Source organism: Lontra canadensis, unplaced genomic scaffold, assembly GCF_010015895.1.
Source record: "Lontra canadensis isolate GAN:19392208 unplaced genomic scaffold, GSC_riverotter_1.0 scaffold48, whole genome shotgun sequence".
NCBI lineage: Eukaryota > Metazoa > Chordata > Mammalia > Carnivora > Mustelidae > Lontra > Lontra canadensis.
Window position 1 is genome coordinate 4,574,936 of NW_022631042.1, and position 18,879 is coordinate 4,593,814.

An 18,879-nucleotide genomic window follows, 5' to 3' on the forward strand; every position below is an offset into this window, starting at 1 on the left:
CCAAAAGCCCTACATCCTAATACCATCACATTAATTCAATTACTCTTGTCCAGTAACAGGATTTCAAGGTATGAATTTGGGGGAGACACAAGCATTCAGCCTATAGCAAGGTCTAATAAAAAGTTCTATTTATTCTGTACTATGCTCTATTTTTATTAATGTGCAGTAATTCTTTGTACTGTGTAATTTCTATAATTTCAAAAGGTTCAAGTTTCCACCAAAAGATTAGAATCTGTTAAATAATCCAATTATTTAAAACAAATCCAAGCTTGTGTTTTTATTTACTCATTTTAACTTACACTGTCTTTAAGTGAGTATTTAGTGATTCCTTAAATTTATATCAAAGATTTTAAATTATACTAATGAAATTCAAGAAAAAAACTGTTCAACAAAATTGTCCAAATGATGATTTTATGATTGCAGTTAAAAAACCTTTAATTAAAACTTGTTGGGGACCTCTGTAGTTGAGGTGCAAAGTTAGTATCAACAGGTAGGTCTCTGAACTTGACACTGGAATTTTAGTGGATAAATCAATAGTGAAATATTTTCCTCAATATTTTTATTCAAGTTTTTTTTTACATGGGGTTTTATAATATAGATATTACTTTGTAATATAGATATTACTTTTCATAGATATTCCTAAAATTTGAAAACTTCTACCTCAAATTAGGAAAATGTTCACTTTCTACTAGCCTTAAAATTTTATGATTCCTCTTCAAATTTTCTGATGAACATGTGATTACTCACCGAATTTCCTAGGTATTGATTTCTTCATGAATTATGATAATATTTATTATCTATCCTTTTATTTTAAAAAATGCAATTAAATTGTTTTGAGTTTAAGGCTCTGTATTTCAAATTTTAATTATCATGGGTTATTTCTATAAAATATTGCCTAATAAAGATATTTATGAAAAAATACTTTGTAAATCCAATTACTCTTGTATAAAAACAATTCTAGAAATAATATCTGATTTTTAATCTTAAATTGACATTGTAGTGTCCAAAGAGCAGAACATGTTAATCTTTCATGGGCTCAGTCTCTAGCTATGTTCTCAGTGAGATGTGATGGACCCACATCTAGCCAAAGGCTGCCCTGATTGACCCTGAAACTCACCAAGACTGGGTTTTTAGATTATATGTTCACAATGTCACAGTAATAGTTGAGAAAAATATGTCAGTAATAAACATATAAAACCAAATGCACACAAATACACAGGAAAGCGAGACAGTAGTAGTACCCAAGACAGAAAAGTTGTCCCTAAGAAGATTAACTAAAGTACTTTTGTTCTGGCTGCCATAACTCTGACCTTCTTCCCTTTGTCTGGGTTCTAAATTCTAACTCAGTTTGCTTCCCAGGAACTTATGCCCCAGAAGTGGGGGAATAAACTTTACTTCTTAAAATGTTAAGGTAATGAATTGATATGTTGCTGAAGACATTTGTTTTTGTCTTTTTTACATCATAGTTTTGTAACTAGATATGAAATAGGTCAGTACAAGTTTGATCTCTTAACTGTTTTAAAGTTATCACCCTTTAAAGATGCTCCCCTCCACATACACCCAGTATCTTCAAATCATTTAACAGTTAACTTAAATCAGGAAATATAGTAGCTTGGTGGCATTTGTTTTGATAAAATATAGTTCCTGAGGACCTGTATAATCTATCTTACTTTCTATTTCATTTAAGAACTTTATTTTATTTTTCTACAGATTTTATGTATTTATTTGAGAGAGAGAGAGAGAGAGAGAGCATGAGCAGGGGGAAGGGCAAAGGGAGAGGGAGAGGCTGTGGGACTTGATCCCAGTACTCTGGGATCATGACCTAAGCCGAAGGCAGATGTTTAAGAAATTGGGCCACTCAGAAGCCCCTAATCTAAGAACTTAAATATTAAAATAATAAAGGACTTGATTAACTAGCGCTAAGTTTTTCTATACAAGTTGTTTCTTCAGGCCGATAAATTTTGTTCTTCCTGAATTGATATGTTACCAATATCAGTATATATTAACTCTCAGAAATCAACTGTCAATGACCATCTTGTGGATCACTCTCTGGACATTTTGCTTATCTCCATTTGAAGTTCCTTTTTTTTTTTTTTTTTGAAGTTCCTTTTAATTTAGGGTATTTCTGGGCCAAATTTTCATTGCCTGCAGTAGATATATAAGATAAAAATATATTTTAAATGGAACTGAAGAAAAGTTATTTTAAGGGCAACATATGGAAATCCGTTTATACAACATATTCCAGTGGTTGACATGGTCATTAATTAATCTTCCTTCTTTTTCACTAAGTTTCATAGAATAACTCAAACTTAGGCTCCACTTAGTTTGCATGGAGTTGAATGAAATAAAACATCAAGCCCCATAAAGAGTAGTTATTTGTAAGAAATTTATGTATGTATGTATTAATTTATTATTCATTCATTAATTTTAAAGATTTATCTATCTATTTTAGAAAGAGAGCATGTGTGAGCAGAGGGAAGGGCAAAGGGAGAGGGAGAGAAAATCTCAAGAAGACTCCCGACTGTACATGGAGTCCCACGTGGGGTTCAATTCCGTGACCATAAGATCATGACCTGAATGAAAATCAAAGTTCGATACTTAACCAACTGAGCCAGCCATGCACTCCAGAAAGAAATACATTTAAATGAAATTGAGGATCCATTTAAAAAGAACTTACACTATTAAATATGGAACACTTTTATAGACATCCCTAGCCTCTGAAGGCATGTCTAATTCTGACTTCTTTTGGGAAATGATACATATAATTCCAGAATGGATGAATCAAAGGCATTTATTCAAATCCTAAATTGTATTAGAGTATGTCAGTTTGAGTTTTATCCAGGGACATCTTTAATGACCATTTAGATTGTAAAGGTAACTGGGGAGTTTACATTGACTTTATTGAATCATTAATATTTTTATGTATGTTTTGAGAAAGTGTATGAATTTTAGTTGCTCTAGAAAGTTTTCAGTTACATTTCGTTTGGATAAGCATTAAAGACTAAAGAGAAAGTTCAAGTTGTAGTAAAATTTTAAGTTTGTACTTTTTCTTACTTTGTTATGGAGATTTTTTGATCTGCATGAAATGTGGTAAGAATTGTATTTGGACCAGAAAAAAAAAAAAACAGGAGATAATTCTGCCTAGGAACAGCTGATTTCTTTTAATACTAAAAAATTGATTAAAAAATTAAGACACCAGCTTAGAATATATTTATCATACTGGAGGAAAATCATGGATAATACCATTACCAACTTTTATATGCATTTACACAAACTCATTAGGATTAACTGTAGAGTCATTTCAGAAATACTGTCTAGGGACACCTGGGTGGCTCAGTCAGTTGAGTGTCTGCCTTCAGCTCAGGCCATGAACCCAGGGTCCTGGAATCAAGTCCCACATCAGACTCCTTGCTCAGCAGGGAGCCTGTTTCCCACTCTGTCCCTTCTCCCCCACGCCCCCCCCAGCACACTCTCTCTCTCTCTCTCTCTCTCTCTCTCATAAATAAATAAATAAATAACTTTAAAATGCAAAAAGAAATACTGTCTATTTAGCATATATTAGTTATAGTGCCACACGGAAGTAAAATGCCTTTAAAGAATTTTTCCAAAAAATATATTATTTTAGTGTTTGAATGAAAAGAAAATTGGAATGGGGATGGTAATAATGATAAATTGATTAAAAAAATAACTGTTCTCTAGTCAAATTTTCCCTTTCTCACTTTTTTATGGCCAAACATATAGCATAGTGCTTTTTATTTATTTTTTTAAATTTCTTAAAAGATTTTATCTATTTATTTGAGAGAGAAAGAGAGAGAGAACATGAGCAGGGGAAGGAGCAGAGGGAGAAGGAGACTTCTCGCTGACCAGGGAACCTGACATGGGGCTCCATCCCAGGGCCCTGGAATTGTGATCTGAGCCAAAAGGAAGATGTTTAAGTGACTGAGCCACCCAGATGCCCCAACATAGCACCTTTTAATCTCCCTATGTGGTCACTATATTACTAATAGATGTTTTTCAATTTCTAAAGTAAGAAAAGTGATTAAAAAACACATTTGAAAAACATTAATAAATAGAAAGATTTTACATCTAATATTAATCAATGAGTGGCTAGATCTAGGAAATTTAAGTGCTATCATAGGATGTTCTTTCAAACTAATCTATGTCAAGCCAAGCTAGAGCATTCTATTTCATGAGCAGAGAAATCCTGTAGTTGAGTCCACCATAGTAACTCATTCCTTTAGGTTGAGTGAGATAGCAATAATGATAACTTGAATTTTAATTTTACTCAATTTTTATAAAAACCTGTGTGACAGAAAACTCTAGTAATACATATGCAAATTAAAACTAAGAGGTAAATGACAGATTAAAATATTTTACTCAAGTTTAATATTTCTTCTTACCAATAGCTCATGGTACTATGAATGACACAGATGTCCCTATGGAAACAACTGAATGCATTCAAGGTCAAGGAGAAGGCTACCGGGGCACCATCAGTACTATTTGGAATGGAATTCCATGTCAGCGTTGGGATTCCCAGTATCCTCACCAGCATGACATAACTCCTGAAAATTTCAAGTGCAAGTGAGTATATTAGACACATAGAAATTTCAGTAGACTCTGCAGCAAATGAGGTGGAATGATTACTCAATGAATTTTGGTGCTGGTAATTCTTAAACTGTAGTGTGTCTAGGGACAATTGAGTTAAAAGGCAGATTCATCCACTCAGATATTTTGATTCCTTCGGTCTGAGGCCAAATATCCATTTTAATGAACACTCTAGGTAATTTTGAATCAGATGGTTGATGTACTGTATTTTGGGAAACACATCCCCAGTTTTCTGATCACAGCTTTGATTTTGCAGGTGCCTTTAATAAATCATTAAGGGTAATGATAACCAGGCAAGTTTCAAATTAGTGCCTTCTTAATATTTCACATTAATTTTAAGGGAAATTACATATTTTTTTCTTTCACAAGAAGAGGCATGCCTTGATTTCACTCAACAATGTAAACTGATACATTTTTGACCTTGAAGTAATATTATTTTTTAAAATTTTAAATATGTTTTCTGCTGTTTCAGATTTCCTTTAAAGAGTGGGAAAGTAAACCAATTGTTTAGATGAATCAAGCCAAAGAAACTGCCCTTGAATATCAATTATATTGCTGTTATGTACCTTCTCCGTGGCTGTTTTTTTTCACCACTTGACTTTTGCTACACAGAACAGCCACGATGCCATGTGTTTTTAAATTGTCCGCCTTGTTATGAGGAACATAAAATGATTGCTTTTGAAACTTATAACACACGTGCCATTCATAGTGGCTTTGCTGAAATAGCACCTATAAATAACATATATTGGCTTTATATAATTGGCTTTTAATAAGAGAGCTTAACATTTCAAGATGGGGAAGTATGAGCACTAGTTGGCCTATCCACTGGAGAGAGGATATTTTATAAGTGTTTTTTGTTTGTTTGTTTTAGCCAGTTCAATGTATTTGCTCAGATAGTAAATATTCACGTTATTATATTTTCATTATTTTATAATAACAACTATTTATTTGTCATTGTAAGTTTGCTTCCCTCATATTCTTCATAGCAGTTCTGTTCCTGACCCATGTGTTTCACACCTCAGAAATAAATACCAAAGTAGAGAAAGCAAAGAAAATGACAAAAAATTAGTTAAGACAAACAGAGAAGACAGTGTCAGTGCCATTCACATGTTTTGTTAATTTCTAATGACTGGTAATAATACTCAAGTAAGAAATTGTCTATGTACAAATTTTCAAGAGAATTTAAGCAATTATTCATCTAAAATAGCAAACTTATATAAACTTGATGTAAAACTCAATGCACATATTTTATACCATCATAAATTTTTAAAATGTAAGTGCAAATTAGTTAAGAGAAATAAAAGATTATCTTTATCGTAATAATTTAATAATTTTATAAGAAAACTAATGACTTTAATATGAGTTGTAACTATGAACACTTGCTGTCCAGTGGCTGTAACTATTGGCAATTACTGTTCTCATAATCTTAAATAACACAGTTTGTGTCAGCACCTATTTTGACTAGATAACCTCTTAACTTGTTGATTTTACAGCAAAACCCAAGTTTTTTCCTTAAAAAATTTCTCCATTTCTAATGGTGAACTTGGGTATTAATAAAATTGTAGTACTTCTTATTGGACCTAAGTGATATATATAAGGCAGTTTCTAATATATTGAATATTGATTTTGTTAAATTACTAGCCAGGGGTCTATGAGGAGAAAACCCACGCTTGTTTCAAATTAAAGAACATTGTTCAGAAGAGTAAATAATGAAGTTCACATTTTATTTAATGTGAACCCTATGTTAAGGTAAAATTCTTTTACATATAGAGAATATTAGTATAATTCTTTCCTTGTTGAAAAGTTTCAGTGTTAATTAAATCACTGCTAAATACATTTACTACATTGACAATTTATTCTACAGTTAAGTTTTCTGTATTATAAAGGCCTTCATTTTATAGAAATATTTATAAAGATTTCAAATAACTTTTGTGAATCAATAAAGAAGTACTTTGTAAGGCAAAGAAATCTATGCAGCAAATTAAGTAAAAAAAAAAAGTACAGAATTCAAGAAAGAAATAGCTATTGTGGTTTTTTGTATCAAATGTTGGATAAGTAGAACTCCCATTTTTAAATGAGAATAGTTAACAGTTATTCATAATAGCCTTTCTTCAGCAAAGAGAGATAGATGTTGTTTCTACATTATATATGGGCCGTGAAAACATAATAAATAATAGGCCAGTTTTTAAAAATTGTAATAGTTGAGAGTCTGAGTGTTGAGAATGAGTGAGAAAAATGAAGTGGTACTATTTTTTCCCTTTCATGAAGCAATAGTGTTTGTGTGGAACTCCAGGTCTGTGCAATGAAGAGAATACTGACATCTGACAGCCTTTATTTCAGTAATGTGGGCAATGTCAGTTGTATATGCTGAATTCTAAATTGTTGTAACTATCCTAAATCTAAAACTTAGAACTCTATTTATAAACATGCATGCATTCTGGGATTCTAGAAATTTAATAGTGCTAACTTACTATTTGTAAGAAGTCTGGCAATTTACATTAACATGCTTATTCTCAATAGGGACCTAAGAGAAAATTATTGCCGAAATCCAGATGGGGCTGAGTCACCCTGGTGTTTTACCACTGATCCAAACATCCGAGTTGGCTACTGCTCCCAAATTCCAAAATGTGATGTGTCAAGTGGACAAGGTAATAGCTGACATTTTGCAGGGTGGGCATGATTAAATTCAGGGGAAATGCCTCAAGAGAGACCTACTTCTTGTTGCACTAGTTTTGCTAGTTCTCAAACAAAATCACCAAATCTGAAGTTGCATTTCTTTTATACATTCTTTTGCTCAACACTCACTTATTTATTTGAGCTTATAATAGTGTCAGACTCTGTTTTAGACACTGGGGTTATACTAGTAAACACAACAAAATTCTCTGACTCCCGTGGAACTCCAGAAACTCCAGCAAACAGAAAACAGGAACAAAACAAGCAAAATAGAAGTGGGAATGAGTTAGTTTGTGGTAAGTGCCAGAGAGAAAAATGTCCCAGGGTTAGAGGACAGGGTGTTATTTCATATTTTAATGGTATGGGAAGATCTGACATACCAAGGGAATACTTAAGGAGGATCTGGAAGAAGCAGCATGTGCCATGTGCATATAACTTGTAAACAGCATTTGAGGTAGAGGAAACTTGCAAATGCAAATGGCATGAGATGGGACAGTGCTTGAAAGGTAAAGAGATAGCAAGCATATTGCTGTGGCCGGTACAGAGCAAGGGATAGAGTCACATGACTGTGGCCAGTACAGAGCAAGGGGTAGAGTCACAGGGGATGTGGTTAGGGAAGAGTTGGACTAAAATCGCATACGCCTTAGAGGAATTGGAAGGATTTACATTTTTATTCTCAAAGAGAAGGGACTCTATTGTATGGTTCCGAAAAGATAAATTAGATGATCTGTTTGGTTTAAGTTTTAACAGGATGACTCTGGGTGCATTATGAAAAACAGCCATAATTTTTGAACTTTTGACAACTTCTCCCAAACAGGAGAATTCATTGTGTGGCTGTTTCAGTAATTCAGGAAAGAGAGGAGAGTGATGTGGACCTGGGGGTCAGCAGTGGAGATAATGTATAGCAGTGGGGTTTGGGATAAATAACCATTGTACTGGGAAACATAGATGCCATTGAAGATCATTGTTTCAGGGAGCAGCAGTAGAGAAAAATAGATTGAGATAGGTTTAAAAAAGAAATCATTTGTCAAAGGTTAATGATGATGTTGGAATCTGGGCATTTATTAGTATATAATGAATTGAGGGTTATGATTTTTAAATAATCATATTCTTGGCCATAAATTTAATTATGATGGTCATAGGTAGTCATAAATCATCCTAAAAAGTCCAAGCCAAATTTAAAGCTCCATTTCATAGATTTATTATTCTATACATACTTCTTCCATCCTTTAACTTTTTCTTCAGTGCCATTTTTCATGAGCAAATGTTAAAAGTTGTAGAGGGAAGAGAGGTTGAGTCCCTTTTCAGTTAATTTCACTGTTCTTTGGCAGATTTTAAAGGTTGGTTGGAAATAAAGTTGAAACCAATGTTTATTTTTTTTATTTTTTAAGATTTTATTTATTTATTTGACAGAGATCACAAGTAGGCAGAGAGGCAGGCAGAGAGAGAGAGGAAGGGAAGCAGGCTCCCTACTGAGCAGAGAGCCCGATGCGAGGCTCGATCCCAGGACCTGAGATCATGACCTGAGCCGAAGGCAGAGGCTTTAACCCACTAAGCCACCCAGGCACCCCAAGAAAATATTTTTAATATATAAAAATTCTGGAAACTAAAAAGTTAAGGACCAAAAAACTTAAGTAATGAATAAAATACGTTAAGATTTCTAAAAAAAAAAAAAAAAAAGTATATATAAATTCCCTTCAAACACGTGGAAATTATGTTTAAATTCACATATAACAAAAGCACCCTTGGCATCTATTTCTTATCTTCTGCTTACTTTTCAACTGTAAAACAAATAAAGGTCTCTTGGAGACACTGATGATTCCAGGAGGCCTGGGACAAGAAAAGAACAAGATGAGGCTGGAATATCTTTAACTAGAGAGTAAAGAAGTGCTAAAAGAAACCTCATGTCTTCCTCTTAAAAACCTATAGCCCATATCTAATCATGAGATAAACATCAGACAAACCCAACCAATGGACATTAAACAAAACAAAACAAAAACCCCAAAAAACAAACTTGCCTGGGGTGCCTGGGGGGCTCAGTTGGTTAAACATCCCTCTCTTGATTTTGGCTCAGGTCATGATCTCAAGGTCATGAGATAGTGGGATCAAGCTCCATGTCAGGCTTTGTGCCCTTTGGGGGAGTCTGCTTGAGATTCTTTTTCTCCCTCTGCCCCTGCCTCCTTAAATAAATAAATCTTTTTAAAAATGTTCAAAAAAATATACTTGACCAATTTTCCTCAAAACTGACAAGGTCATCAAATAAGCAAGTCTATAAACTGCAACATTTAGAAGTGCCTTAGCAAACATGACAACTAATTATAATGTAAAATGTAGAATCCTAGAATACAAAAAAGGATATTAGGTTAACAACTAAAGATATTTCTGAGACCATGAAGGCCAAACTATTGTCTTCGGTTAATAATGCATCAGTATGGCTCAATAGTTAGAAAAAATCTATCATTTTAATATCATTAAATATTAAAAGTAGGGAAAACTGTGTGGTATATGAGAACTCTCTGTACCAACTTACAACTTTCCTATAAATTAAATCTAGTCTAAAATAAAAACTTTACTAAGAAGGAAAAAAAAAATATATATCATAGCCTTTATTCAAATAAAAGGGCATAGAGGACATCAGGGCATGGAGAAGGAAAGGAAAAGTGAATTGGGGGAAATTGGAGGGCAAGACGAACCGTGAAAGACTGTGGACTTTGAAAAACAAACTGAGGGTTTTAGAGGGGAGCCTGACATGGGGCTCAGTCCTAGGACCCCAGGATCATGGCCTGAGCCAAAGGCAGATGTGTAACCAAGAGAGCCACCCAGGAGTCCGGTTTACCAAGTTTAAAACAGAAATACTCTTGATGTATATTTGTAGATAACATTTTATGGCCAAATCTACAGTCCTCAGTCATATAAAAATCAGGAATGTTTAATAGGTAGTCACTTTTTAAATATGTGTTATTAATTTAAAATTTGGAACAGTGTTTCTTTTTAAATATAGAACTGCAACTCAATATGTTTGGAAGAACTTGACTTCTTTTTCATGTTATTTTAAAATTAGGAATATGGACACTTCTATCAATGTTTAATAAAACATAAATTACTCATTAAAAAAAAAGTGAAAAAACCACGTGGGACGCAGTAAAAGGCACAGAAGTCAGTTTAAAGTGGCTTCCATCAGCTAACTTTGGAATAACTTTGAGCAACAGAATGAGCAACAGGAATAGATTATTTCTCATGCCAAGTACAAAGAGGCCATAAGAGTCTCTGTGCATAGTCCTACTTCTACTGCAGGCACTACTATTAGTAGTAGTAGCAGCAGTGGCTCCAGCAGCACCAGTGGTAGTAATAGAATACTTACATGGAAGGAGTAGAAGAGAAGGAAACACTCTTATTTGCAGAAAAATGATAATCAATAAAGAAATGTAGGAAGTTGGAAAACAACTTTTTTTTTAAGATTTTATTTATTTATTTGACAGACAGAGATCACAAGTAGGCAGAGAGGCAGGCAGAGAGAGAGAGGGGGAAGCAGGCTCCCCGCTGAGCAGAGAGCCCAATTCACTGCTCTTTCCCAGGACCCTGAAATCATGACCTGAGCCAGAGACGGAGGCTTAACCCACTGAGCCACCCAGATGCCCAAAAATCAACTATTTTAAAACCAGCCTAGTAATGACTGATTCATGCAAAAGTAATCACAATATGCTTAAGCCATTTTATGAAAATTTCTTTGGAACGAAGGTACTTACTCTGTCTCAGAGGTCCCAACAATTTTCCTTTACATCCTTTAACCAAGTTATCAAACTCACCACCAACAATGGAACAAACTAATATCAGATGTCAAGAGATAAAATGCTCTGAAAAGGACAATCTATCTTCTATGCCCCAATCCTGTCCTTAACTTGATTTTGATCATGAGAGAATAATCAGACAAAATGGAATTAAAGGGCACTTGTAAAACAGCTGGCTTGGGTGACTCAGAATGTTAATCTCGTGAAAGAAAAAAACCCAAACACAATAAATGTGACGAGTATATGAGTGTTCATTGTATCATTCTTGTGACTTTTCTGTGGAGAAAATTTTTCCAAAGAAAATATTGGGAAATATATATGTCATTCTAAAAATTCCCATTTCTTTGCTATCCCTAAGGGCCACTCATTAATTTTTTCTTTGATTATTTTAAAAATCTGTAATGAAATCCATAAACCCTTATTAAAGGAAGAAGAAATTTGGCTGAAAATAAAGACACTTTAATCTGAAATATTTGAGTATCTTTGATTTGTACAGAGTGTGTTGTCAACTTTTATGTTGACTTTCATGAATTTGCATGCTTATAATAAATGTTTTTGTTCTATACTTCCTTGTATTCACTAGTCCTTTTCATATATTTTATGTTTAGATTGTTATCGTGGGAATGGCAAAAATTACATGGGCAATTTATCCAAAACCCGATCTGGACTAACATGTTCGATGTGGGAGAAGAACATGGAAGACTTACACAGGTGTGTAAATATCTTTCTTTCAATACATAATATGTAGTGATAATAGCAGATAGTATATTCAGATATGCATGTTGCCATTTCTTTCATTTCTCTTATACATTATAGTAAGCTAATAAAAACATTAGATTTGTTTTTCTGTGCAACTCAACTTAGTGTATTCCCTTCAAGTAACAACCTTTTTTCTTTATAAAGATTTATTTATTTATGGGAAAGAGAGAGTGTGAGAGAGAAAGCAGGGAGGCGAGAGGGGCAGATGGAGAGAGAGAATCCTAAAGTAAACTCCCCACTGGGAGTCTGACCTGGAGATCATGACCTGAGTTGACATCAAGAGTCAGCCACTTAACTGACTGAGCCATCCAGGTGCCCCCAAACTTTTAAATAAGCAATTCAATCTAGAACATTTTTATTGAATGTTTACGATGTGTTCTGTGGTAGGTGCCCATGGGAGACATTAATAAAAAATGGGCATACATTTTGGCTTCACCTTCAAGGATGATATGGTCATGTTGAAAAAACAACTGTATAACTTGATAAGACAGTGCATAATTAAGTGACAAGTCTAGTATTTCAAATAGTACATTATATGATTGTGTTCTCATAATTATTAACATCAGTTCATGAAAAATTAGTAAGTGACCATCTTCATGGACATATATACCTTAAATATCCACTTAACTATTAAAAACTTATAGAAACAGGTTTCCTGGCATAGCTTTATTTTGACATATTAAATTTTTCTACAACTAAAGAAAGGTATTATATGTAATTGAAAACAATTATATATTTCAGAGAATTAGAGATTTTGACATTGGACATATTCAGAGAAAAATATGTCTGCCATTCCATCCTAGCAATAGTGCTAGCGTGTTTGAAATTACTAAAAAAGTCTGAGACATACTCGTGACAAAAAACTGAATTTTTCCAAAATCCCAGAATAGATTATGCAGTAGAATAGAATGAAAAAGGTTAGTATCATATGATCAAGCACTTATGCCATGTTGCTATATGTGAGTTATTATCTTATTTGGCCATCACAATCCTACATAGAAGATATTTCTGTATGTGTGAAAAAGAATTTAAGTGCTCTGAGAGGTTGAGTTATTTTGCCTCTAGTCCTACTTTAATTTTAACTTTATTCTCTTCCAAAATGTACTTACTAGTGGATGATACGGTTTCAATTAATTTACTTTATAAACAGTGATAGTTCTAAAGCAGTGCTCTCCAACATAAATACAGATTTCACATATGTAAGTTGCATGTGCACTTTTGTTTTCTAATAGCTACATTTAAAGGAGTACAAATGAATAGGCAAGACTATTTTAGATAATATTTCTTATTAATTAAAAGTCTCTAAAAGCATTTTCATTTCAATATTATTCAATATGAAAATTGTTAATGAGTTTTTTACATGTTTTCATATTAAGTCTTCAAGATCTAGTATGCATAATTATAAATAGTACTGTAACTGTTCATTAGAATGTAATTCTACTATAATTCCATTTTAATTATTAAATAGAAATAAAAATCACGAAACTTTTCATCATTTTATCTATGGTAATTTTGTAGCTCTATTTCATAATCCTGAATAGAGAATATGCTTCCAAACTGCAATAACACCACCAAAATAAGTCTAAAACAAAATAACCAAATTAGAGTGCCTCTCTGTTTGGGCTAGCCACATACCAATGTTTCAGTAGCCACATGTGGCTAGTAGCTACTGTTTTGGACACTGCAGCTCTAGGAGTTCAAAGATATGGAGAATTCTAACCTCATGGATCTCACACTCCAGAATGCCAGCCAACAACAAATATCCATACCATATTATAAAAATCATGAAAAATAGCATATTTTATGCTATGAGAGTGCAAAGAAGTGTCTCGACTTAGATGGTCAGGAAGGCTTCCTAGAGAAAGAGAAATTAATTAGAACATATGTGTTAAGTAGAAGTTTGTCAAAGGAAGTGTAGAAGGAGCATACATAAGGCAGAAAGAGTAGCTTGCCCCAAAGCCCAAAGATTGAATTATTTGAAAATCAGAAATAATTTTGGTAAGGTTGATAAAAACAGGTATGTTATAGATAAAGAGAAAATATTTTTAATATACAAAAATTCTGGAAATGAAAAAGTTAAGGATCAAAAAACTTAAGTAATGAACAAAACATGTTGAGATTTCAAAAAAAAATGTATATATAAATTCCCTTCAAACACATGGAAATTATGCTTAAATTCACATATAATGAAAGCACCCTTGGCACCTATTTCTTTCTTTCTTCCTTCCTTCCTTCCTTCCTTCCTTCCTTCCTTCCTTCCTTTCTTTCTTTCTTTCTTTCTTTCTTTCTTTCTTTTCCTTCCTTCCTTCCTTCCTTTAAGATTTTTGACAGACAGAGATCACAAGCAGTCAGAGAAACAGGCAGAGAGAGAGAGGAGGAAGCAGGCTCCCCGCTGAGCAGAGAGCCCGATGTGGGGCTCGATCCCAGAACTCTGGGATCATGACCTGAACTGAAGGCAGAGGCTTTAACCCACTGAGCCACCCAGGCACCCCATCACCTCTTTCTTATCTTCTGCTTATTTTTCAACACCAAAACGAATTTGTCATTTGTCTTTTTATTTAAATATGTGTTTTGGAGGCACCTGGGTGGCTCAGATGGTTAAACATGTCTCTCGATTTTGGCTAAGGTCACGATTTCAGGGTCGTGAGATCAAGCCCAGTGCTGGGCTCTGCAGTGGGCATGCAACCTGCTTAAGATTCTCTGTCTCCCTCTCCCTCTGCTCCCCACCAACCCCCATCTTTTTTTGGGGGGGGGGGGAAGAAAGATAGTGTAATTTGGTTAATGTCCACAGAAAAGGAACTCTGCATTAGCAAGACCATATACAGCCTTGTAAGCTGTGTTAAGAACTTTGGATTTTATCTTATGCATTAAGATCATTACAGAATTTTAAGTGAAAATTAGCATGATGAAGATTGAATGTTAATTTCAACACTGCTATTTGGTGGCTCTAGCTCTTATGAATTTGTGAGATACGATTATACTGACTCTGCCTTCAGAAATCTCTGAAGATTTGGACATTGGAAACTTGATATTTTTATGGCAGAAGAATTTACACCTCACAAATTAGTAAGGACAACAAATAAAGATTTCTTAAACATCTCAGAGTTCCCTTTTAAACATTATCAACATACAATTGGAAATACATTACATATTTATTTAGGGAACTCATAATTATAACTCTTAATTCATGGAATTTGGGTTGGACATTCGGAAATAGTTGAAAGTCATTTGAAAACAATTTGCAGTGAATTGATGAATGGTTAAGTCTCATGGTACCATTTTGGCTTTAAGAATAAACTGCAATTGGGTAAGGACATTGTGCAGAATGGTGGTTTGAACACTGATTCTGGAAAGAGCCATTTGTTCTAACCTCTTCTCCACTGCTTATAAGCCATGTGATTTCAGAAAAATTGTTTTCTGTGGATTTCTAGTTCATCAAATATAAATTAGCATAATCTTAGAGCCAGTCTCATTAGGTTGGTCTATGGTTATATATGTAAATCACATAAAATAGAATCTGGCACATAGTAAGTACTATTTGTGTTTGCTGTTATTATTGGTCTAGGAAATGAACCTGCGTTTGGAAAGATAGTCCAACTTTACCTGACTAAGCTCTTTCCAGTTTTTAAATGACCCATTAGTTACATTCAAGCACAGTCATAATTAATAATCCAAAACAATTCAGTTACTTGTGTAGTTTTCATGACTTGGTCAGGATGGCCATTTGGAATTTGGCTTTATTAATCTTATCAAAATAAATACTGATACTTTATGACTGTGCATGATCTAATAAAATAAGAGTATTTTTGCTTTCCTTTTGTAATAAACTTATTTAAGATGTAAAGTGAGAAACTGTTACTCGGTTAACTGTCAAAAACTCACATATTGTAACTATATAATCACTGAAAGTTTAGATTTTAATTATTTCATTAGCACACTATTATTAATTTTTAGTGTATCTTTCTATCCTATTCATGATTTTGCTAATAATGCTTTTTATGTTTCTGAAACATGAAAAATGATTTTGCAATAGCTTGCATTTTCTATGTATTTTATGACCTTGATCTTCTTTGTCATCTACTCTTTCTCTGGCAGTGTTTCTCCATTTCTATGCATAGGGATGTTGGTTTTCACCTTGCTACTATACTTATGAAATAGAAGCAAAATCACAAAATATTTCATCATTTTATCTATGCAAATTTTGTAGCCTTATTTCATAATTCTGAGTAGAGAATATGCTTCCAAGCTGGAAGAACAACAAAATAAGTCTAAAATAATATAACCAAAATTCACACCAAATAGAAGCTTGTGTTGTATCTATAATGAGAGTTATGTGCTAGGATTTTATCTTCTTGGTGACAGTTTGTTTCTGTTGGACGCAGTGAGCATCTTGTGATGTTTAGAGTGTGTTGTTTATGCAGGCATATCTTCTGGGAACCAGATGCTAGTAAGCTGAATAAGAATTACTGTCGGAATCCTGATGATGATGCCCATGGTCCCTGGTGTTACACAGGAAATCCTCTCATTCCATGGGATTATTGTCCTATTTCTCGTTGTGAGTATTTTTAATGACCTTCTTCAGGTGAAATATTTTAAATACTCTGAATCTCCTTTAAATTGATACCTCATTCAGGGGAGGAAATATAGGAGGGTTGGAATCAATCCTAAAGTGGGGATGCATTCCAGACAACAACAACAACACACACACACACACACGCATGCGTGTGCGCCCCTTTCTTCATCTCTCCTGTAGACAAGGAGACATTCTGCTGACATTTTAAAGAAGATTTTCCTCCTCAGACGATCCTCATTTGAAATCCAGAAGCAATAAATGGCCATCATTTTAATATGACTGCACCAGAAAAGACCCCCATCCCAATACTAACTGTTCAAGCTATAGCAGAACTCTAACAAAGCCCCCACCCAGTAACAGACCCATCAACAGACCTGAGATACTGTTGTTTTCGCTTTCTTTTCAGTGCATTAGCCAAAGACCAAAAAGCCTAGAATATCCCATCCATAACTCTGAGTCAAAGATGATTTCTTTTGAAGATGATTTTTTAAAAGAGTATCAGTGTGTAAAGTAAAAGATACATAAAAAATATATATCTGATATGTCTCATTTAAAGAGCTCCTAAATATTAATAGAAAAAATGAGATAATTTAGGAGAAAAATGAAGAAAATAAATCTTCAAGAATAAATATAATAAACAAATAAAATACATTAAAGCTTAATAGTAAGAAAAAGTGAAATTTTAGTAGCATAAGGTCATTTTCACCAATGAGGTTGGCAAATAAGAAAAGAATAGTTAATGCCCAATATTACTGAAGTTCTGGATAGTCAGAATCTTTCAATACTGTGCTACTTTGTGAATTGGAAAGCTTGTCTGAAAGTCAATTTTGAGAAATGTCTCGGGATTTTTCAACATCGGCACTACTGATATTTTGTACTGCAGGAGTCTTTGGTGTAGGAAGCTGTCCTACACACTGTGAAATATTTGGTGGTGTCCCTGGCCTCTACCCACTAGGTGTCAATAAAACCACCCCTGCCTCCAGTCATGAGAACCAAAAACTATCTTCAGACATTGCCAAGAGTCCCCCTGGGGAACAAAGTCATCCCCAGTGAGTACCACTGAATAATATATATTGAGATGGGAGTATATCCTCTGTATGATATTGAGTGAAAAAGGCTTATTAGAAAGCTGTGTCAGTAGCGAAAGATCATTTTACTAGATTACATATCTCATAGCTCTGTGTTTATAACAAAAATACTTTTTTAAAAGATTTTATTTATTTATTTATTTATTTGACAGAGAGAGAGATCAAGAGAGGGAACACAGGCAGGGGGTGTGGGAGAGAGAGAAGCAGGCTCCTTGCAAGCAGGCAGCCTGATGTAGAGCTCAAAACCAGCACCCTGGGATCATGACCTGAGCCCAAGGCAGATGCTTAACGACTGAATCACCCAGGTGCCCCTATAACAAACATCTTTAAACACTATGTTAAACTATCTCCTGTCTAAAAAGGACATATTTGCATAAGTTCAATAGGAGTCCTATTTAGGAATGTTTCTCTTCGTGGATGGGGAGGATGAGTGAAATAGGTGATGGGGATTAAGGAGTACACTTATTTTGATGAGCACTGAGTAATGAATACAACTGTTGAATCACAATATTCTACACCTGAAACTAGTATAGTAACACTGTATGTTAACTATACTGGGATTAAAATTTTAAATTTTAATCTAACTAAATAAATAAAAGTAAAAGAATGTTCATTAATAAAATTAAAAGAATGTTTTTCGTGTGAGAAAAGCTAGTAGCAAGTACCTTGACAATAGGAACAGAAGTACCGATTTTAAAAAGATTAGATTGAAGAAATGGTGTTTGCTTTAAAACATGAAATACAAACACATAATTTATGGCAAATTAAAGAGGTAATTTCTCACCTTAAGTGGAAACAGTAGTCATGTTTCATGAAAATTTAGCATAGAAAGACAAACTTCTTAAATATGACCTTCATCTAGTATGGCTATAATTAAGACTCAGAACTTCCCATCCTATTTTGAAGAAATAAGTTATTTATATAATGGTAAATAAACACCTTATAGGTTTGGAAAGAAATAGCATATCATACTATTATATTTTATTCCATCAGCGGTAATCATAGCCTTTCAATAATTCAAGTGTTCCTAATTTTCTATTTTTCACATATTAGGGTTTGCATAGGTCCTGAAAATGTTCTTCTTTAAAAGATATCTTTCTAGTTTTAACACTACAAAGCAAAGTTACTACCTCTCTGGGACATATATCTTTTTAATGATTAAATGATTGTTTTTTATAAATATTAGCTTTACCTGATGGTACCTTTTTGTGAATTGTGAATCTTAATCTATGATTAAGAATAATGGAGGCTAATAAAATATCCAATGGTCTAGGAAGAAGGAAAAAAAGTCAGTCTTCTAAGACAGTTCTTTTTTTTTTTTTTAATCATTTTTTAAAAATTTATTTTCAGCATAACAGTATTCATTGTTTTTGTACCACACCCAGTGCTCCAT

At 33.7% G+C, this 18,879-nt stretch overlaps 1 protein-coding gene across 2 annotated transcripts in view; it reads left to right on the plus strand.

Moving 5' to 3' along the window:
- The window catches only part of HGF (hepatocyte growth factor), a 76,957-nt gene that overhangs the window by 36,880 nt on the left and 21,198 nt on the right, over positions 1-18,879 (plus strand). For both annotated transcript variants that reach the window (XM_032873251.1, XM_032873252.1), the window contains 4 exons: positions 4,407-4,581; positions 7,126-7,253; positions 11,675-11,777; positions 16,247-16,380. In XM_032873251.1, coding sequence (XP_032729142.1) covers positions 4,407-4,581; positions 7,126-7,253; positions 11,675-11,777; positions 16,247-16,380 — 540 coding nt within the window. The remainder of the gene's footprint in view (positions 1-4,406; positions 4,582-7,125; positions 7,254-11,674; positions 11,778-16,246; positions 16,381-18,879) is intronic.